Below are 22,818 nucleotides of genomic sequence, written 5' to 3'. Positions count from 1 at the left end.
TAATCCCCTTACATTCTCTGGCAAAAAAAGAAAGAAAAGAAGGAAAGGAAGGAAGGCAGACTATGGTAACTTAAGGGGAAATTTACTTAACCTCTCTACCCTTGGTATCTATCTAAGACTATATAGTCAAGCACAAATGCCTCCCACTCTCTTTGCCTTTTTTCTTTCTTTCTCTTTTATTCTCTTTCTTTATTCCCCCCTTCCTTTCTTTCTTTTTCTTCCTTCCTTCCTTTTTTCGGTAGTAAATTACAATTTACTGTCTTAGATATCATAATGGTATATGGGCATAGGGTAGAGTGTCAGTATAACCAACTATATGTCAGCATCAGTTGCAAGGAAGAAGAGAAATTTTATAATGACCTTGATAAAGACCTTCCGAATTAAAGCAAGGTATGGTTTAATATTCACATCATTTTATAAGTAGGCATAAGAGAGGGTAATAAAAAATATTAAAAAACAAGGATCAAGAATAAGAGGGGCGGCTAGGTGGCGTAGTGGATAAAGCACTGGCCTTGGAGTCAGGAGTACCTGGGTTCAAATCGGGTCTCAGACACTTAATAATTACCTAGCTGTATGGCCTTGGGCAAGCCACTTAACCCCATTTGCCTTGCAAAAACTTTAAAAGAACAAAATAATACAATTAAAAAAAAATAAGAGCAAAGGCTATAAGATTATACAGATATTCTAGGCCATATATCATGAATACTTTCTTCAAAAGGACCACTGGACACATTGAATGTGGCAAGCCCTAAAAAAGTATTATTTTAAAATAAAATTGATTATATTTTAACTGAGAGATGATTTGCTGATGGAGCAATCATTACTGCCAACTAAAGTCAGATTAAACAAAAATCATAATATAAAATAAAAAAATAAAAAATCATAATATAAAAACATGACATGAAATTAAGACAACTCCAACTTGATCTTTTAAATATATTGAAAAATAGGAAATGGATAAAAATAAATAACTTTATCAATATAGCTATCTTACAGATAAAACAATGATCTGACACCATTACCTTTCAAAAGAAAATTTAACTGATAAGTGCCATGTTTGCTTGCACACACATGTACTGATGAACAAAAAATGGAGAAAATCATTCAACCTGATTGGGTTTGCTACAAACTTGTTTTATAACAATCTCAACTGGGTCCTCACTGCTATAAGGTAATCCTTTTACCCTTCTCTAACTCACTACAGCAGCTCTTCCAAATTTTTTACTGTTCTTCAAACCTCCTTCCTTCAGCCTTATATTTTAAAGAAAAAATTGAGGCCATTTACCCTGATCTCTTATCTCTTCTTTCTCTCCTGTCACTCATGTATCTTCTGCCATTATTTCTTTAATCCCTGTCTCATGGTGAAGAGGCTTACTCCTTAACAAGGTTAACACCTTTACCTGTTCAAGTTATCTCATTCTACCTGGGCTCCTCCAATAGATCACCCCATCATTCTCACCCTATTACTTATTTTTACTCTTTGTGTAACTACTAGCTGCTTCCCCACTGCCTATAAACATACCCATGTCTGTCCTATCCTTAACAACAAAAACCTCACTTGATCCCCCCCCAATCCTGCTATCATTCTAGAATTTTTCTGTCCTTGAAAAGATTATCTACAACAGGTTCTTTCACTTTCCCTTTTCTTAAATCTCTTTTTAACCTCTTACAATCTGGTTTCCAACCACATCATTTCTTCCTTAACTGCTCTCTCCAAAGTTACTGAAGATCTAATTGTCAAATTCAATGGTCTTCTTTCATACTCTAGTCTTAACCTTTCTGCATCTTTGACATTGTTGATCACCTTTTGAACTAGATCTCCAATAAACATCTTAAACCCATTATGTCCAAAACCAAACTCTTTCTCCTTAAAACTTTCTCCTCACCTCTCCCACCTTACCTCCCCCATACCTCCCCATTCCATTTCCTTTTGCTTCCCAGTTACTGTAGAGGGCAATATCAACCTTCCAGTACCTCAGGCTCAAAACTCCAACTTCTCACTCTCTCATCCTCCACATCCAATCTGTTACCACAAGGAACCTTATCATTCAATTTCATAACATCTTTTGAATATACCTTCCTTGTCTCCTTTGACACTGCCATCAATGTGTGCAGTCTCTCATCAACTCCAGCTTGATGAAAAGTAGGAAGAAAAAAGGAAGGAAAGGATCCTCTTTCCATAATCTTTAAAAGTTCACTGGTAGGTCTGCTGTTCTCAAGTCTCTCCCCATTCCAATCCATACTCCACCATTTTGAGAGTAAAGTGATTTTCCTGAAGTTCAGGTCAGACCTCATCTCTCCTCCCCTTGATAAATTCAAGTGACACCCTAATCACCTCCAGGACCAAAGACAAAGTTCTATTTGGTGTTCAGAGTCCTTCATAATCTAGTCGCCTCCTACTGTTCCAGTCTCCTTATTCCCTGACCCATACTCTTCCGTGACTCTCCCAGCTGCTGTTCCAGATCTAGGCTCTGGGCATTTTCCCTGGCTTTCACTCATGCCTGGAATGCTCTGCCTCATCTCTGCCTCCTGGCTTTCTTGGCCTCCTTTAAATTTTTTTTTTTTTTGGTTTGTTTGTTTTGTGCAAGGCAAATGGGGTTAAAGCCCACACAGCTAGGTAATTAATTATTAAGTGTCTGAGGTTGGATTTGAATTCAGGTACTCCTGACTCCAGGGTCGGTGCTCTATCTATGTGGTGCTCTATCCACTGCACCACCTAGCTGCCCCACCTTTAAATCCAAAGTAATATCCCATCGTTTATAGGAAGCCTTTCTCAATTCCACTTAATTCTAGTTTCTTCACTTATTTCCTATTTTAGCTATTTATAGCTTGTTTGTATATATGTATTTATTTCTTGTTCCCCTCCCCCATTAGATTGTGAATCCCTTAAAGGTAGGAACTTCTTTGTCTCTTTTTGTATTCCCAGCCCTTAGCACAGAGGCAGGAACATACAAAAGTACTAAATGTTTATTGACTGACTTATGGAAATCAATCACAATAGAGAGATCAAAAAGGTCTATAAACTAACATTTTGTCTCCTGGCCAATGAGAGATAAGGCAGTCTAAGATCAACACTGATTTAGAGTATAAATTATTTTCAACTCCAAAGACTTAAAATTGAGGGTGCAGTTATGAAGTACATGGTAAGTTTCAATAAAAGTACCAACCAAACAAAACTGTGTAAAGGCCATCATGAGAAAGATGTTTAACTAGAAAAGGTGGGCCATTGAAAAAAATATCATATGCTCCCATTGGCATCCACCACATGTCAAGAAAACTAGGACCAAGTTCTCCTGGGTGAATTTCTTGTAGAAGATTTATTGAGAACATGGAGAAGAGTAGTACTAAGGGTATGGATGGTTAGATTCAAACCTTGAAGGAGAACATACTTTGATTAGCCTCATCAAGGTAGTGGAAGTCTGTCTTGATCCTTGTTTCTGAGGCAAGGTTTAGAAACTAGGACATTTAGTCTTATTCCTAGGAGGCAGCAAGAGTGACTTAATTTAATTTTCTCTCTAAATATGGAAGGGACTTCACAGTCCTAACCCTTTTTCAGATAAGGAAACTGAAGCCCAGAAATGACTTCCTGAAATCACAAAGAGAGTGAGTGGTAATAAGAAAATGCTTTATTATTTATATAAAAGTACATATTATAGTTTAAAATAAGGAAACTTTACTTTTTGCCAGTTTTGTGTACATTATAAGCACAATAAAATTGGATGTTCATACCTACAATATTTTCTGTCACCTCCATAAGTTTCCTTAAATACTGCCATTAAAGTAAGCCTTTGCTTGTCTCTTCAGCTAGGAGTTCCTTCTCTGAGAATGCTTACCATCTACTTTATGTACTGGGTGTCCTAAAAGTCTTAGTGCAGGTGTAGATTTTTTTTTTAATAGTAAAAGAGTCTCCTTCAGGGCATGTGGCTTGTCTCTGCCTTTCTTTTTATCTCCAACACCAAGCACAGTGACAGGCACAGAGTAATATCCTTAATAATGCTTATTGACAGACTACTAATAAGCAAAATGATAAGCCAGGAATTAAAATCCATCATAAAAATAACCAAAACTATTTATTTTAACAATTTTACTCGATAAAGCAGTGAAGGATTGGGGATAGAGAAATAGCCTATTAGTCAGAAAGACCTGAGTCTTTCACATAATCATTGTGATCATAGGAGAAGTTACTTAAGGGGAAGAGACCATCTGCATTGGTGGAAGTTTCTCAAGGAGTTGCCTAAATCAATAAAATCACAAGAGCCTGTTAAAAAAAAATTCGAATATGCATTTGTATTTTTACATTGTGATCAGATAAGCTTATTTCTGAATGTAAATTATACCCATGAAGTGACATAGATTTGAAAAAAAAACATAGTTGTATACATATAGTATATCTCTTTCTCACTCTGTATGTAGCTTTATATAAATTAAATCGGGGGGGGGATTATGATCTACATTTGGGCTAATGCAGTATTAGAAAATTTTGAATTGAATGATCAAATTTTTCCCCTGCCTTCAACAGTCTTCTCCATATAAAATACCCAAGAAAGTTTTCCATTAACTCTTAAAGTTTCAAGTTTTTTAAATTATCTTTTTGTAACTGGTTTATTTTTTTAAAAAAGGTTTGCTGAATGTTTGGCTGTCTTTAAAATGTTATACCATAAAGCTTTTCCTCTTGGAAATCCTCTAATTTATTAAAGAAATGGTATTAGAGCTTTAAAAAATCTAATAAAAAGTAAAAATTGGAAAGCTCCTGTTTTCAAATTTATATGAAGTAATCTTGATCCATCTCCCCAGTAGTGTTATTAGCAGTCTCAATATACCAGAGAGATTTTTACTTACAATAGAATTCTGATTTATTCACTTTTTAGTTAGGAATGAAATGTTACACTTGTAAATTTCTCCTTGATGATTGGGAAAGTTTTAAAAACTCAATTCTGTAAAAATTTAAATTCAATTCTACTTCAATATTAAATTACTTGACAATTTGCTACCCAAACAATCCTCATCATTTTTTTTTACTGACTTTAACTCAGAAACTGACCCATCTCTAAAGAGGAAATATTCTATTAAATATTTCAGCATAGTACACAGTTACTTTGCTTGCTAAAAATCTGTCCTGTACAGTGGAATGCTAATGTTAGATGGACTACCATTCATGTTACAAAGTTTTACTATATGCAGTGAGAATACGGGGAATAAGAAGTAAAGGACACAAATTTGAACTGTGACTTATAGAATATAAAATCAATAAAATATAATAATGAATGAAAAAAAGCATTTATTAAGCACTAGGTGTCAAGCACTGAGCATACAAATAGAAAAAACCTCAAGTACCTCACTCTTCTCTTTGGAGGAGACAAAAATACTAAAATATTCAGTTATAGGGGGAGATGGAAAGTACTACCCTTAAGTTGTAAGGATTCACCAGTGGTCATGGCAGCAATAACAGGATTCTATGATACTTTTGAACACAGCTCACTGAAACATTTCCACATAAAACTGACACACTTAAAGATAACATATCATTTTCAAAAGTAGTATTTACTTTCATTTTGGTGGGGGGGAAGCAGAGTCATCAAATTGAGTTTTAATTTCCACTAAATTTTTACTACTTTAAAATGGTGCTCACCTTAATATATTTCACAGTAAAATGAAAACATTTAAATAGTCTTTGAGATTACTACATCTAGCTGTTCATATCCCAAAAGGGAAAATAAATATTTGAGATTATAAAAAAGTTCTTATCAAAACATAATTCTTTAACTATAAAACACAATATAATTGGAAATTGTTACTTCAAAATATGGTATTACTATGGGGTGGCTAGGTGGCGCAGTGGAAAAAGCACCAGCCCTGGAGTCAGGAGTACCTGGGTTCAAATCCGGTCTCAGACACTTAATAATTACCTAGCTGTGTGGCCTTGGGCAAGCCACTTAACCCCATTTGCCTTGCAAAAACCTAAAAAAAAAATATTGTATTACTATATATCACTATCAGTAAGGTATGTAATCTAAGTTGGGGAAAAGATTTGTATATAGTTTTCTCCCTGGTAGTAAGATGCTTACAAAAGGCCTGATGATATGCAGTTGACTGAGTACCAAATCTAGTAATAGAGTTTGAGCATTAGTAGATAACATGCTGGAATCCAAAGTCTCAAAAAACACTTCTCACAATTTAATATTGCAATGATTTGAGTATTCAGACATAAATTGTTGCACAATTAATGTATGAAGGGACACCCAAGGTCTAAGGCAAAACTCTGGTAATCAAATTTTCATCAATGTTTACCAAAACACTTAGTAAACAGGTAATGCCAGTAAGAACTTATTCATCTGCAAATCAGTTTTAGTTCTGTAATCATAATCTTTAGTTTCTGTAATCATAAGTAAGGAAACAAACAAAAATGAATATATCAGTGAAACAAAAAATCAAGCAGGCAAAAAAAAAATCAGAATGTAAACAAAAACTATTCAGAAATCAGACAGGCAGGTAAGAGTTGGGAAAAAACCCAAGTACCTCAGGGCAAGGAAGATACATAGTCAAAATCCACACAAGTACAGGTACCAAAATGCAAGAAAAAAATCACAGACATCTGTATGAACGTCTATATACACTATCTCATTGGGGTCTCACACTGTCCTATAAGTACATTTTATAGATTGGGGAAAGAGGCTATTGAGAAGCTGACTTACCATGGATTACACACCTTTGAGTGGCTGAGGCAGTACCCAGGCTTCCCTAAATCTACATCTAGCACTGGTTCTCAAAGATGTCATGGATCCTCAATTAATAAAAAGTCAACAGGAAAGGCAGGGTCAAGTTTTGAGCTCTTCCCCAAACTCAAACAACTTTATTATTATTTTTTTTCTTGAAAGGCAAACGGGGTTAAGAGGCTTGTCCAAGGCCACATAGCTAGGTAATAAGTGTCTGAGACCGGATTTGAATCCAGGTACTCCTGACTCCAGGGCCGGTGCTTTATCCACTATGCCACCTAGCCGCCCCAATCTTGACTTATTTAAAAAAAAAAATTATGTTTCCTATGACTAATCAAAGAAAAAATCAATTTCCATATCGAAATGCCTACTATCAAAAAATCACAATTTCCTGACAAAACTGTATTATAATGAACCATTCCTTCCTTGTAATTCTTCCTATCTTTGCTGTTACCTTAAGCAAACTAAGTCTGAAGTTTCCCTGCCATTAGGAATTTTTAAAACAATTCATTAACAAAGTTAACACATTTTTTATTATAATACTTTATTTCAATGAGTTAACACTTTTTGAAAAAGTAAAAACCATGAAGTTATTTCCCTGAGCATAAAGAACCAATTCCACAAAAAGCTAAATATATTTATAAAAAGTTAATTAAGAGGTACATAATTCTCTGCATTGTCTATTTCCTATTAAAAATTTTGTTAATAGTAAATGACATTTAAATTTCCCACACCTGTACTTAATGAATTAGTCTGATTTGTCTTTATCAAATTCCAGTGCAATTTTTAAGGCAGTGCTATTGAGGCCAACAGACTGCATGTTGCATATGATGGTAACAATCACTCCTCTTGGGGGAATGGTCATCCTATTATCTGTAGTTTCTACCTCCAAGTCTTCAGGAAGAATTAGTAGGACACTACTAGCACCCACTGCACCTCCAGTGTGAGAAGCATAATGTCGCTGCTGCCTACATGAACCATAAGTTTGCTTCTTTTCCACAACACCCCATGCCATTGCATATTTTCCCTCTCTGTCCCAAGACATCTCTGTGTTTGGCACGGGAGTCCAAATCATTACCATGGTTTCTGGCTTGAGGTACCCTGGCAAAAGTTTCTCATTTAAGTTTTTAATCATTCCAACTTGGTAACCATAGAGCATTGCATTCCCAAATTTAAGAAGGTCACCAACTGTAGAGAGAAATCCACCACCAGCCCATTTATAGGAGTTGTCCACATAAGGGGTGTTGACAAGACGTCCCTTTTTGTTGTAAACATAAAACCTAAGTGAAATGAAAAAAGAATAGTTATTATCCACTATTAAGAATTCAGCAAACTCTTTTTGACTGCCACATTATACTAAATGGGAAAATATATATAAGACTGGTTACATTTCCATACTATGAGCCAAGAACTAAACAAAATTTTTCCAGTAAGACTGATCATTAAGGCAATGCAGGTAACTGAGAGAAAACAATGGCTTAGAAATTTTGTCAGTTGAGTACTTGAAAGTTGTTCTGTTTTTATAATAGCATGAACCACTTGTATAGAGGAGCTTGTACTTGAGAATTTGCACAACATAGTAGGAATACAACAAACAGTTGATTTAACAGTAACTTCTTTGGTATTTAGACAAAGTTATATTTGTTCCTGGTCCCCACCTTTGTGAGTTTTCTAATAAAAATGAGGAAGTTTAGCAAGTTTAGAACACATCAATCAACAAACAAAAAGTAAGCACCTACCAAGTGCCAAACACTAGTGAAAAAAGATAAAAAAGTACAAAATGTAATCATCTGTTCTGAAAAACACGAGCTGGTTTGTACAAAGTAAGAAAAATAATTTAGCAGAGAGCACAATTCAGCTCGGTCAGATGCTTTTCATATAGGATCATGTTGGAATAAAAATTAATTTCTAAGTGCAAAGGACAAAATTGGATAATTTAAATACATTCTATGATAGACACGAGGAGCTAGACCTCATTTTGATGGATTTTTAAAATTATAACTATAATTATGGCATTTTATATATTTAATCATATATACATAATTATAAACAATTGGCAGCTGACAGAATGTCAGGTGTGGACTCAGGAAGACTCATCTTTCAAGAGTTCAAATCTGGCCTCAGACACTTATGATCTGTGTCACCCTGGGCAAATCATTTAATTTTGTTTGCCTCAGTTTCCTCATCTATCAAATGAATCCTGGAACAAAAAGGCAAATCTCTCCAATATCTTTACCAAGAAAACCCCAAACGGAGTCCTGAGGAGATAATGACTGAACAATTATAAAAAATTAGCACAACTCTAGTTGAATAGAATTTCCATAAATTTTTTTTTATAATTTCCTGAAAAGTCTGTAACCTTCAATTCTATGCACATTAAACATTTCCTTTGCTATACAATTTGCTAAGCAAATTTCTTTTTCATAGTGCAAAGGTAATTTTAGAATGGATTAGCAAATGATCCAGATTCATGCAGTTTTATGACAGGACAAGTGACTCAGGAATAAGGTCCTAAAGGCATTAAAACTTAAACTATGTGTTGAATTCACTAAGTGGACTATTTATCAGCTGTCAGGTATTGAAACTATTTTTTTTTACTGTCTTTTTTTTTTTACTATCCTTTACTAACATAAGTCACTCCAAGTTATGAAAGTGACACAGAATATAATCAAATATTGACAGACTCTGATAAAGTTAGGTCAGACTGCTTGAAGGTCTAAAATAATGCATTATACTAATGGTTCATATTTACAAAGTTCTTTAAGATTTACATTTTCTTCACAATAACCTTGGGAGATAACTCCTACTTGTAGTATTACCTTCGTTTTACTTATGAAGAAACTTGAACAGGGTCAGTGTAATTGCCAGGATTTAAACTCAGTCTTCTTTGTATTATATCTGTATGAAATACTATATACGCTACTCCTTCAAACCAGAGTGTTACCCTGGAAATAGTTCCATGTATAATGTAATACATGACCAGAACAAAGAAGACAGACAAAAAAAGACAAATCTTAAAAGCTTAAATCCTTATGTAGACTGGTTCAATTGCATTTTAAGTTTCTATTGGTACCACGATCTTAAGAATATTCACACTTGGGGAAAAAAAAGTAGTAATACAAGACTAGAATGACAAAAATCCAGCTAAGATTAATTTTTTCAAAATTTATTAAACATCTGCTATGTTAAAAGAATATAGCTAGGGAGGGAGGGTAATAAAAAGATAACTAAGACAAATTTCTGATAACAGTAAAATGTTAAGTTGAAAGAAATGCCCTGTTTAAATAGAAGCTACAAGCATAATCACAGCAAATATTTGATTACTGTGCATTGTAGCTGGAAAGAAACTATATACTAGGAACATTATTTTCTGACTTGAATGATTTACTGAAAGTTCAACTTCTGCTTATGTGAAAACAAAGTCTCCTCCATACTCTTGGCTAACAATGAATCACTTTCCTGCAATTTTGTCTTCCTAGTATATAATTTTAAAACATTTCTGTGTATACAAAAACTATAACATTTCAATAATTTCTCTTTTGGTTTCTAAATACTTGGGAAAATTCTAATTCTATACTTTGACCCTTTAGAAACTTCATAGAAGAGAAACAGGTTTTCACATAAGTAATTCTCTTCAATTGGATGTGAACAAATTTTACTGTTTTATATTCTTGGGGAAAAAAAGAGATCAAAGAAAAGAGGGAAAAGGACATATTTTTACAAAAATATTTATAGCAACTCTTCTCATAGTAGTTCAAAGCAGAAATCTAGTAGCGTACCTATCTATTAGGGAATGGCTAAACAAATTATGGCATTAGAATATCAGGTAATATTACTGTGCCATAAGAAATGACAAAAAAGGAATTTCGAAATGGAAATTGGAAAGACTCCAATGAGAAAAGGGGTTTTTGCTCATTGAAAGTAAAATGAGCATGGGAAGGCAAAGCCAATATATAATAAAAATGATAGTATTACCTAAATTAATTTACTTATTCAGTGCCATACCAAACTACCAAAGAAATACTTTGCAGAACTAAAAAAGAATATTCATCTGGAGGGAAAAAAAAGTTAAGAATATAAAGAAATGAAAGAAATGGGAAGGGGGGCTAGCCGTAACAGAGTTCAAATTACTCCACAAAACCATAATTGTCAAAAAAATTTGGTACTTGAATGAAGGTTGAGCAGTGGAATAGAAATAAATATATATATTTTAAAAATGTGTATTAGTATGGGATAAACATAATAATATACATAACAATAATAACATAATAATAATAATAAACATAACAAATGCCTGAAAGACAATGTATCATGCAAAATCTCGAAGAAATCATTTTTGTAAATTAGTAACATTATGTCAAAGAAGTCCAATATTTCTTAATTTCTATTAAATACGTCACTGTCACTTTGTATACACTAGAAAATTTAAAGACTTAAAAAACTGTTCAATTCATCAAAAAAATTTTCTTTTCTTTTAAAAAAAATTTGATGTTTAACAGTAATACAAGTATAACCTATATCAGATAAATGACTGTGAAGGAGAGGAGAGATGGGAGGGAAGGGAGAAAAGCGTGAAATGCAAAACCTTATGCAAAAATGAATGGGCTTTTTTTTGGGGGGGCAAGGCAATGGGGTTATGTGACTTTGCCCAAGTTCCTTATTGTCTGAGACCAAATTTGAACTCAGGTCCTCCTGACTCCAAGGCCGGTGCGCTATTCACTGCACCACCTAGCTGCCTCCACAAAAATGAATGTTATAAACTATCTTTGCATGTAGTCGGAAAAATAAATAAATAAATCTATTTTTTTAAAAGTATTTGTTATAAAAGATGAAGGTATGGAATTATGGGGATTATGGAGATTATAAGTAAATATACATAAACATTTTAATATTCAATATAATCATACAAAAGAAACAGGAAATATTGATTTACCTTGCTCTATTATAAATCATTGGTTCATTTTCTTCTTGCACAGTTGTAATCATATCCAAGTCATGAAATATTTTCTGCATATAGTCCAAATACTTCTGTCCTGAGGCTCTTTCTATGACAGCTGCCAGTAAACTATATCCAAAAGTTGAGTACAAAAACTGACTACCTTGAGGCATGAGTGCATGAAAAAAAAAACACCTCATTATTTTAAAATGTTAATCTGTGTTTTGATATATAAGGGATTTCATAAAAAAAAAACACACAAAAAAAACCCAGCCCATTTTTCAAACCAGAATATCTTATTCTGATATAGTAAGTATATTTTATTTTATTGGCCTTGTACACTGACTTTCAGAAATATTTATACAGTTCCACCCCAGTTAACCAGTGCTACTTCCTTTCTTCTTGTCTCACCTACTTTACAAGGTAATATGAGAATCAAAGAAGATAAATACAAAGATATGAAAATATAAGTATCTTACTGTAGCAAAATTACTACAAAAAAAAAAGGTTTATATGAATTGATCATCTCTACTCTTCCCCTGTGACAAAACAAAAACCAAGACAAAAGGAAGATTATATTAAATTTCTTTTAGGTTTACTGCTTGGTTAAGTCTTTAGCTGATTCTTTTAGATACTGGGTATGTGAAGTAATAATAATTTTCAAGTTTGGTATATACATAAAACATTCAACAACGTAATGGAATTCCTAATCATTATACTGAAAAATTAAACATGAAATATTATCAAAACAAATTAGAATTTCATGTAAATAAATATTTTATCAAAAAGAACATAATCTGGTTTATAGAAATTACTGTTAATAAAGAGATTTTTCTTCAAAGCTATTAAATAGAGAAATAGTTATCTATAATTTAGTCCATTTCTATTAAACATTTTGGATCACTACACTTTGAAAATCATTATTATTAATATTAATCATTAAATTAATTCATTGATCCATTAATAAAATTATTAATTATTAAATTAATTAAAATTTGAATTATTAAATATTATTAATATTACTATGAAAATTATTATTTACAGATGAAAGACATATTTAATCATATCACTAAAGAAATGAAAACTACATTGTATCCTTAAATCAATCTAACTTTAAATAATTGTGCTATGAAATACTTTTTTTCATGAGGTTCAAGCATTGATGGGCAAGAAGTTACACTTGCAACAGGACATATAAAATCTTTACTTCTATTTAATGTATGGAAGATAGACTCATTTAGAATGTCCTGAATTTATTTAGACTACTTAATTAAGAAACAGAATCAATACTCACCTGGTTTAAAGAACAATGGATCATTTTTAAATAATCTTAGAGACTCAATTGAATTTTCAAACTTTTCTTTCAAATATAATTCATCTTGTTCAAAATCATTCTTTTTCTTGCCAGGTTTTGAATTTCGACATTTGGCTTCACTTTCTTGCTCTGTCTTAGCTTTGGCAAAGTCAATCTTTTCATTACTTTTGCCTCCTATTTCTTTTAAGTCTTTGTCTTGGTTTAATTCCATTGTTTCTTTCATCTTCTTTAAAGCTTTATAAGCCTTTTCTTCTTTCACTTTTTTCATATCCTTTTCATAGTGGCGAATTCCACTTAAATGAGAAATCAATAATCTTGTAGTGACAGAAACCTAATTTTTAAAACATGTAAATTCAAAGAGTACATTAATCTACAAAGCAGAAACTTGAGAAAGCATATGTAGCAATCATATTTTCCAATTCTGTCATACCAGACATAATTCAAAATAACAATATAACATGTCTATGATGAAATATGAATTTCACTACCTTTTCACCTTCATATTCTTTTTCTGGAAATTCAGGAACATATTTTTGTACTGGAATATCAAGATCCAATCTGCCCTCTTCCCATAATTTGGCAATAGCCACCATGGTAAGACTTTTGCTGATACTAGCAATTCTCATCACTGTTTCTGGTTTGCATGGAACTCTGTTCTCTATGTCAGCAAAACCCAAACCTTTAACAGAAAAAAAAGCAATCATTAATATAAATGTTTAAGTATAAATGAAGTTTTGGTATATTCTAGAACAGAGGTATCAAGCATGTTTTCTTGTGAGCCCAGCCAGATTAAAATATAACTGAGAAATTTGAACAAAATAAATAAAAATACAATAGAACATAATGTGATTTCTAAGTCAATATGTAGCCTTAGGGATCATTATGTAGGTTTAGTGACCAAATTTGACACCAGCCTTCTAGAAAAAGTAAAATATTTACATTTAGCATGTGGTACAAAATATATTTGCAGGAAATTTTAAATTACTTGTTTCAGTTCTGACTTATCAACCAAGAAGAAAAAGGATGCAAAATTTCTTAACAATAACATGAAATCAAATACTATTGCAAACTGACTCAAATTAAAGGTATACTTTACAATCTACAATTTAGTATACAGTCTTCCATTCATCAACATAATTTGCTTTATTAATATAAATTAAATAAGCAATTATTTTTTAGGTAATTTACATGAAAATACCCAAGTCTTTAAAAAATTGGTTATCTTACATTTTAAAATAAATTGCTCAATACTGTCCATAGTAAACAAAATGTTTACATTTTTTTAAAAAATGTTATTTAATACTAATAAAACAAGCAATTATTTTAAGTAATTTATATTAATGATGCTATTTATTCCTAGTTTCATATCAAGAGGACATTAGAAGATCTCTCTGAGATTCTATAGAAGTGAACACCTATTTCCTGTAGCTGTAACTCTTACTCTCTACTTAATCCAGATACAAACAAAAAGAAAAAAAAATTTGGTTTGAGGTCCCTGAAAGGAGACCTCCTGATTAAAATTTAGAGTCAATTAAATACCTTTTATGAAATTTTGGGCATTAGTTCACCTGAAATAGAAATACAAGGCTTGACAAATAATATGTGTTTTAAAAACTGCGTTATGTGGCTTGTATAAGCCATAAAACTTCATCAGAATTGGAGGTCTTTACCCTGGAGAAAAGATTATTTAGGGGAAATAACTGTTTTCAACTATACAAAATACAATATAAGAAAGATTAGACATTTCACCTGGTCTTAGAATTTAGACCAATAGGTATAAATTCTTTTTTTAAGGTTTTTTTTTTTTTGCAAGGCAAATGGGGTTAAGTGGACTGCCCAAGGCCACACAGCTAGGTAACTATTAAGTGTCTGAGGCCGGATTTGAACTCAGACACTCCTGACTCCAGGGCCAGTGCTCTATCCACTGTACCACCTAGCCACCCCCCAATAGGTATAAATTCTAAAGTAAAAAATTTAGGTTTGATAATAAGGAAAACTTTCCTAACATGTAAAGCTATACAAAAGTGGAATCGTCTTCCTAAGGTGGTGTGGATTTCTCCTTTCTCACTTTATGCACGATTCAACTAAAAGGCCTCAGAAATCCCTTCCAAACCTACAATTCTGTTGCAAACAATAAACTATTTCAATATATTATTAAGGCTGCAAAATAACAATCTTTATAATCATAAAGTAAAAAATAAAAGTTAAAAATCACTATGTACATCACGTAACTATTTTCAAGTGAAATATTATGAAAGAAGCGTTATGGAGGGCGAGTGTTCTTTCCTATTAAAATTCCAGGGGCAGCTAGGTGGTGCAGTGGATAAAGCACTGGCCCTGGAGTCAGGAGGACCTGAGTTCAAATCCGGTCTCAGACACTTAATAGTTACCTAGCTGTGTGGCCTTGGGCAAGCCACTTCATCCCATTTGCCTTGCAAAAAAAAAAAACAACCTAAAATAAAATTCCTAAGCTTCCATTCCTTCAATTCTCCCATTCATTTTTTTTGAAGGCAAGTGACTTGCTCAGGTTCTCTCCCATTCACTTTTTTTTAATTTTTTCAAGGCAATGGGGTTAAGCCCAAAGTCACACAGCTAGTTAATTATTAAGTATGAGGTCAAATTTGAACTCAGGTCCTCCTGATTCCAGGGCAAGTGCTTTATCCATCATGTGGTACAAAATATATTTGCAGGAAATTTTAAATTTCTTGTTTCAGTCCTGGCTTATCAACTTGACCCCCATTTACTTTTTTTTTAGGTTTTTTTTTTTTTTTGGTAAAGGCAAATGGGGTGAAGTGGCTTGCCCAAGGCCACACAGCTAGGTAATTATTAATTGTCTGAGACTGGATTTGAATCCAGGTCCTCCTGACTCCAGAGCCGGTGCTTTATTCCCTGTGCCACCTAGCTGCCCCACCCCCATTTACTTTTACTCAAAATCTCTAACACTTGTGAATATGGTCAGTGTAATTGAATGCTCAGGTTATAGATAAATATTTTATGGATTAAAATCTTTTAACTAGAATTGTACAAAAAAAATTTTTTTAGATAAGTATAAAAGCCAGAGGCTCCATTGTCATCTTTTAGCAAATATATAAAACTTGAGTATATTTAAGCAACCTGGGCTTGCTAGTATTTTCCCCCTATATATCCCCACATATGCTATGCTTATCTCTTTGTCTGTCTCTGTGTGTCTCTCTTTCTTTGCACAATGCCTCTGACAACAGCCATTACAACTCATACTTCACCAAAAGCACAGGGGGAAGTTTGGCAATACAAATAGTTTTTTGGGTTTTTTTTGTTTTTGCAAGGCAAATGGGGTTAAGTGGCTTGCCCAAGGCCACACAGCTAGGTAACTATTAAGTGTCTGAGGCCGAATTTGAACCCAGGTCCTCCTGACTCCAGGGCCAGTGCTCTCTGCACTGTGCCACCTAGCCTCCCCGGCAATACAAATAGTTGAGAGACATCGACATCTAGTTATTGACAATAACTGTTAGCTACCAGTCAAAAGACTTCTAGGGAAAAATAACTTTTGAATGCTAGTCAAAACTTGGAAGTATACATGGAAAAAAAGGGACAGTGATAAAAATATTTATAAAGAGATTATGTGGTATGTGATTTATTCTATTTCATTCCAAATGATTTCTAGTTCTTTCATTATTTTGTCTTTTTATTTTTTTTTAGGTTTTTGCAAGACAAATGGGGTTAAGTAGCTTGCCCAAGGGCACACAGCTCGGTAATTATTAAGTGATTTAATTTAAACTCAGGTCCTCCTGACTCCAGGGCTGTGCTCTATCCACTGTACCATCCAGCTGCCCCATCTTTCCTTATTTTGTAATTAGCCTTCTAGTTCTTTTGTAATCATTTCTGCTTGGTGGACAGGGGTGTAATTTTCTAAAAAATTATCATATTCGTCCTCATTAAACTCAATCTATAAAATAGCCTGGGAAATAAAGTAAGAATGCAAACCACCTTGTGCTAGTAGCAAAGTCTGGATTAAAAAAAGTTATCTTCAAACCTCTTTTTGTCATCGACTACCATATTTTCAATTTTGCAATTTACTAAAAACAACCCGATCCTGTACCATCCCAGAAACAGTCAATTCTGCCTTCCATCACGATGGAGCTTTCATTTCCCTAAAAGATGAATGTATTTCAAGCGACAGTATTTCATTTTCAAAACTGACATTTTTTTCTTAAAAGTGATTCAGTATTTTCCTAAGCCCACCTTCTGACCAGACTTCTCTTCCATCTACAGAAACTCCAACTACTATGCCTGGTGCTCCCACCTCATCCTGTGCACGGAGGGGAAAAAAAAAAACAGACAGACAGACACAGAGACAGACAACTCAATCAGTGGCTCCATCACTAGTTCCGTCCCCGCTCGCCAGCTGGGGAAGTGGCCCCTCCTGAACTTGGCCCTGCCTGCTGGCAGACCGAGAGACCGAGGCCTCCAGCACTCCGGCCGGAAGGGGTGCGGCCACAGAGTCAAAGAGCTAAAGGAGGGAAGCCAAGGCTGGAGGCCGCTTTCCCGGTATCCGGGGGTTCGCGCCTGCGCCAGGGCTGCGGGCCGGGGTCCGGCCGGGTGATGCTACTCCTGTGGGAAGGCTCATCTCCACGCGGGAGGCAGAAACCGGGGAGGGGGCTGGGGGGCGCTTCTGCCTGGGGAGTTTGGCGGCCCGGGCCAGGCGGGCCAGGCCAGGCGGGCCAGGCCAGGCGGGCCAGGCCAGGCGGCCCAGGCCAGGCGGCCCAGGCCAGGCGGCCCAGGCCAGGCGGCCCAGGCCAGGCGGCCCAGGCCAGGCGGCCCAGGCCAGGCGGCCCAGGCCAGGCGGCCCAGGCCAGGCGGCCCAGGCCAGGCGGCCCAGGCCAGGCGGCCCAGGCCAGGCGGCCCAGGCCAGGCGGCCCAGGCCAGGCGGCCCAGGCCAGGCGGCCCAGGCCGGCCCCGCCTCTCCCCACCTCAGTAAGTCACTTCGCGCCTCCCAGCCTCAGTTCCCTCCTCCCTTAAAGGGGGGGGGGGGGGGTCGCACTACGATTCTTTTTGGGTTTTTTTAGGGGGACGGGAGGCAAGGGCGTCCAGGTCCGAGGGTACAGTTTTGGGGTCCCCTCCTCCTCCTCCCCGGAGAAGCCTGGCCCGGCCCGAACCTTGATCCGGTGCAGCAGGTCCCGGCTGCTCTCGATAGCTCTGGAGAAGCGCTCGGGGGCGGGCGGGGGAGGCGCGCGCGGCGGCTCGGGGCACGGGGGCGCGCCCTGCGGAGGCTCGGCGGGCGCCGCGGGACTCTCGCCCCTCGGTCCGCTCACCAGCTGGGCCCCGAGCGCCAGCCCCAGCCCCAGCCCCAGCCCGAGCCCGCCCGCCCAGGCCCGGCCCGGCGGCCACGCGGCCCGCCGGTGGGACCCGCGCCGCTGCGCGCCCCAGCCCCCCGGGGGCGCCGGCCGCCGCGCCGCGGAGGCCAGCAGCCGGTACATGGCGACGGCAGCCCCGCACTGCCCGGGCCGGGGGCGGCGCCCGCGGGAGGGAGGGAGGAGGGACGCCGCCCGCGCCCAGCCCCAAGCCACTGACAGCGGAGCAGCCGAGTGCCGATCGCATCGCACCCCGCGCCCGCTTCTGCCCTTCTCTCCTTTAGTTTTCCTGCTCTGTGGCCACTCTCTAGTTCCCAGCCGCTTCTCTCTCTCTCTACTCTCCCTCTTTCCCATTTTTCTCCACTTCCTCTCTCTTCTCCTCCCGCCTTCACTCTTCCTCATCGCCACCGCTTCCTCCACTGTGCTGGAGCCCCCTTTGTTCACTCTCCCCCGGGGATCATCCACACACTCATCACCCATCACAGCCATTCCAGAACCCTAGCCCTCCGGAGCAGAGGGAGACTTCAGAGGCCACTTAGAGCCTCCCCTCACACCCAGGCAGGTGAATCCATCTGCGCAGAACTGGGGATTGAACCAGATCCTGTGCAGATCTTTGCATTGCACCTTCCATCTTGAATTGTGAGGAAAATTCCATAGAACCCCCAGGGCCATCAGATAACCTAATCCGGTCTAGGAACTGAAAAACGGACACCAGCTAACTGGGAATTTTCACTCAATGAGAACTTTTTACTTAAAATTCTGAATTTGAGTGAGTACTCCCTCCAGTCAGTACAAAGACCTCTAACCCACATCTTACCTGGTGAGATTCTCATTTATGTGTTTTCAAAATCCTTCATAACAGATCCACTTAAAAATTCCAAAAAATTACTTTAATGAATTACAAAAAATTGTAAGTAAATTCATATGGAGAAATAAAAAGTCAAGAATTTCCAGGAATTTAATGAAAAAAAGTGCAAAAGAAGGGGGCTTAACCCTACCGATCTAAAATTATAAAGCATCAGTTATCAAAACTGTTTGGTATTGGCTAAGAAATAGAGTGGTGGACCAGTGGGATAGACTAGGTGTAAAAGCAGGAGATGATTATAGTAATCTGCTGTTTGATAAACCCAAAGAGTCTGGCCATTAGGATAAAAACTCCCTCTTTGATAAAAACTGCTGGGAAAATTGGAAGTTAGTATGGAAGAAACTTAGATTAGACCAACACCTCACACACCCTATACCAAGATAAAATCCAAATGGATAACAGGATTTAGATGTAAAAAACAATACTATAAGCAAATTAGAAGATCAAGGACTAGTTTACCTGTCAGGTCTATGGAAAGGGGAGCAGTTTGTGACTAAGGAAGAGATGGAGAACATCACCAAAAACAATCTAGATGATCTCAATTACATTTAATTAAAAAAGCTTTTGCACAGATAAAACCACTGTAACCAAGATCAAAACAAATGTAGTAAATTGTAAAACAATCTTTACAACTAATGATTCTGACAAAGGACTCATTTCTAAAATATACAAAGAACTGAGTCATATTTTTTTAAAAAAAAACATTCCTCAATTCACAAATGGTCAAAGGATATGCAAAGGCAATTTACAGATGAGGAGATCAAAACAATCCATAGCCACATGAAAAATTGCTCTAAATCATTAATTATTAGAGAAATGCAAATCAAAGCTTCTCTGAGATACCACCTCACCCTTCTCAGACTGGCCAATATGACCAGAAAGGATAATGATCATTGTTGGAAGGGTTGTAGGAAATTTAGGACAGTATTACATTGTTGGTGGAGCTGTGAACTCATCCAACCTTTCTGGAGAGAAATTTGGAACTACCCCCAAAGGACAACAAAAATGAGCATACCTTTTGATCCAACAATATCACTACTGGGTCTATACCCTGAAGAGATGATGAAAAAGGGTAAAAACATCACTTGTACAAAAATATTCATAGCAGCCCTGTTTGTGATGGCAAAGAATTGGAAATCCAGTAAATGTCCTTCAATTGGGGAATGGCTTAGTAAACTGTGGTATATGTATGTCATGGAACACTATTGTTCTATTAGAAACCAGGAGGGATGGGATTCAGGGAAGCCTGGAGGGATTTGCATGAACTGATGCTGAGTGAGATGAGCAGAACCAGAAAAACACACACCCTATCAGCAACATGGGGGTGATGTTCAACCTTGATGGACTTGCTCATCAGCGCAACAACCAGGGACAATTTTGGGTTGTCTGCAATGGAGAATACCATCTGTATCCAGATAAAGAGCCGTGGAGTTTGAACAAATTTTAAGGAGTATTCTCTTTAATTTGGGGGAAAAAAAAACCCAGATATCTTATTGTCTGATCTTGTTATCTCTTATACTTTTTTGTTTCTTCCTTAGGGATGTGATTTCTCTCTCATCACACTCAATTTGGATCAATGTACAACACGGAAACAAAATAAAGACTGACAGATTGCTTTCCTTGGGGGGGAGGGAAGTATAGTATTGGGAGAAAAATTGTAAAACTCAAAACTCAAATAAAATCTTTAAAAAAAAAGATCCACTTAAACTATTGGAGTTCTATCTCTGTTTCTTTCATTATCTCTGGAATACAGTTGTATTATTTAGGTGGCCTGTCTATTATCTCTCCTTACTATTTTTGTCAGTTATATTTGTCCTACATGATATCTTTTATTCTGACTCTACTTGAAGCTAATACCGTATATATGAATGAATGGGGGGGGGGATGATTTTTTTTAGCTATTTACCAACTTCTATACCTTGTCTAGAATACAAATACAAAACTGAATACTGCTATGAGGCAGGCTCTTTGCCAAGTACTTTACAAATATTATCTCATCTGATTCTCACAATAGTCCTGGGAGATTGATGTTATTATTTCCATTTTACAATTGAGGAAATTTTGACAGATAGATGTTAAGTCACATCAGTGACTGGTTCAGAGTCTCACACATAGTATCTGAGTCTTGAACTCAGTTTTTCCTCACTCTAGATTCCTCTAACTGCCTCAAAAGAAGTATTTTGGTTTAAAAAGTTATGGAACGATGAATGAAGCCATAGGGAAGGTGACTGACAAAAACTATCCAGTAGAGGCAATGACAGTCTTCATTTGATTATGGTTCCATAATTTAATTTATGGTTCCATAAAAAAATATAGGGGGAGGCAAGGGAGAGAAAGAGTGATGTTGAAAGGTATAAAGAGAAGATAGCCAAGGAATAAAATGAGATGTTTAGATTGGACCTGGTATGATATAAGGAGTCAGTTGAGCCAATCAAATGATTAGTTAATAAAGACTGCATTTTTTAAAGATCCTTTTTGAATTACCTGCAGTTTTTATTCTTCTGAGATTCTACTGTTTCATGCTTCACAACCATTTTACACTGCTGGGAAAATACAAATGTTAAAGAGGTGGAAAATCATGACTGTGAGCAACTTAGGATCTTTGAAATACAATTCCAAAAATTGATAAAAACTCAATCTCTTCTTCCTACTTAATTCTTGGTCCAGATTATTTTCTATCATCAGTGCTTGTCTGATATACATTAACATACTTACTCATAAGTCAATTCAATGGGCTGTCTATTCATCAATTAGTCATATTCAGAACAATATGTGATTGTCATCCATTTAGTTTTTCAAGTGTTGATACTTAAACTGATTTATTTGTAATAAGTATGAAATTCATTGAAAAGGTAATATTCCAGGATTTGATGCAATTACTTTGCTATTATCTATGAATTTGGAGAACCTTACCATTAATTGAATACTTTTCTATTTACTCATTTGTAGTCTGGTTTGTAAGGGAAGGAGGAAATTAGCCACTAAGAGCAGCAGCTAGTCTTCACTAATGTTGGGAAAGGTTCTTATCCCTTTGCAGTATTTTATAATACATATATAGAGAGAGCATCCTTATAAAACTTTCAGAGATGAGACTATTTGATGTTTTTTTTGGCAAGACAATTGGGTTAAGTGACTTGCCCAAGGTCACACAGCTAGGTAATTATTAAGTGTCTGAGGTCAAATTTGAACTCAGGTCCTCCTGACTTCCAGGACTGGTGCTCTATCCACTGCACCCATCTAGCTGCCCTATTGATTACTTTTTTTTTTAAATTTCTATCTGATGTAATGTACATTATCCATTTCACTTTTGAACATCTTTGTTAGTACTTTGTGATAAAAGTTATCTATATAGTCTTATCAAATTTGTATAATTTAATTTATGCAATGGAGATTTAGGGGGTGGGTTTTTTTCCAAAAACAGAAAAAAATCATAGATGTCATTTTACCAAAAAATTTCACTAGCAATCAGTGACCTAGATACCTGCTTTCTCTTTGTAAAAGTTTTGTGAGTATGGTCTATGTTTGTGGTTCTATGTATTGTAATTAACTGCAAAGGGGAAACAACTTTCCCCAAAGTCAGAGAGGACTTGTTGATCCCCTTAGTTGTTAGTTAACTTCCTTCTTCATCTCCAACCAGGCTAAAAAAGGAGTCATCAGGA

The 22,818-nt window shown here is 36.3% G+C and overlaps 1 protein-coding gene across 2 annotated transcripts; it reads right to left on the bottom strand.

The window, feature by feature from the left end:
* Positions 1-1,257: 1,257 nt before the first annotated feature.
* Positions 1,258-18,452, bottom strand: LACTB (lactamase beta). Of its 2 annotated transcripts, XM_074234335.1 has the most exons (6): positions 18,100-18,452; positions 17,186-17,252; positions 13,453-13,643; positions 12,944-13,295; positions 11,647-11,812; positions 1,258-7,993 (listed from the first exon to the last, which is right to left on the bottom strand). In XM_074234335.1, exons 1-6 carry the CDS (start codon positions 18,418-18,420, stop codon positions 7,462-7,464), a joined length of 1,629 nt encoding a protein of 542 aa, XP_074090436.1. In that variant the 5' UTR covers positions 18,421-18,452; the 3' UTR covers positions 1,258-7,461. The 2 variants fall into 2 exon arrangements, with proteins under 2 accessions (XP_074090436.1, XP_074090437.1); XM_074234336.1 differs by lacking the exon at positions 1,258-7,993 and having other exon boundaries at positions 11,656-11,808.
* Between the last annotated feature and the right edge of the window lie 4,366 nt (positions 18,453-22,818).

The sequence above is a fragment of the Macrotis lagotis genome, chromosome 4 (assembly GCF_037893015.1).
Source record: "Macrotis lagotis isolate mMagLag1 chromosome 4, bilby.v1.9.chrom.fasta, whole genome shotgun sequence".
NCBI classification, from domain to species: Eukaryota; Metazoa; Chordata; class Mammalia; order Peramelemorphia; family Peramelidae; genus Macrotis; species Macrotis lagotis.
The sequence above is the reverse complement of the archived record's forward strand: the minus strand, read 5'-3'. Positions and strand labels throughout refer to the sequence as shown.

What these genes read in the sequence shown, in the direction of transcription:
- LACTB (XM_074234335.1), bottom strand. Translation starts at nt 18,420, where the DNA reads ATGTACCGGCTGCTGGCCTCCGCGGCGCGGCGGCCGGCGCCCCCGGGG. An exon ending in AAGAGAAGTCTGGTCAGAAG is followed by an intron (nt 13,644 to 17,185) that starts GTGGGCTTAGGA and finishes TTTCTGTTAAAG; the next exon opens with GTTTGGGTTTTGCTGACATA. An exon ending in TCCATTGTTCTTTAAACCAG is followed by an intron (nt 11,813 to 12,943) that starts GTGAGTATTGAT and finishes TCATGCCTCAAG; the next exon opens with GTAGTCAGTTTTTGTACTCA.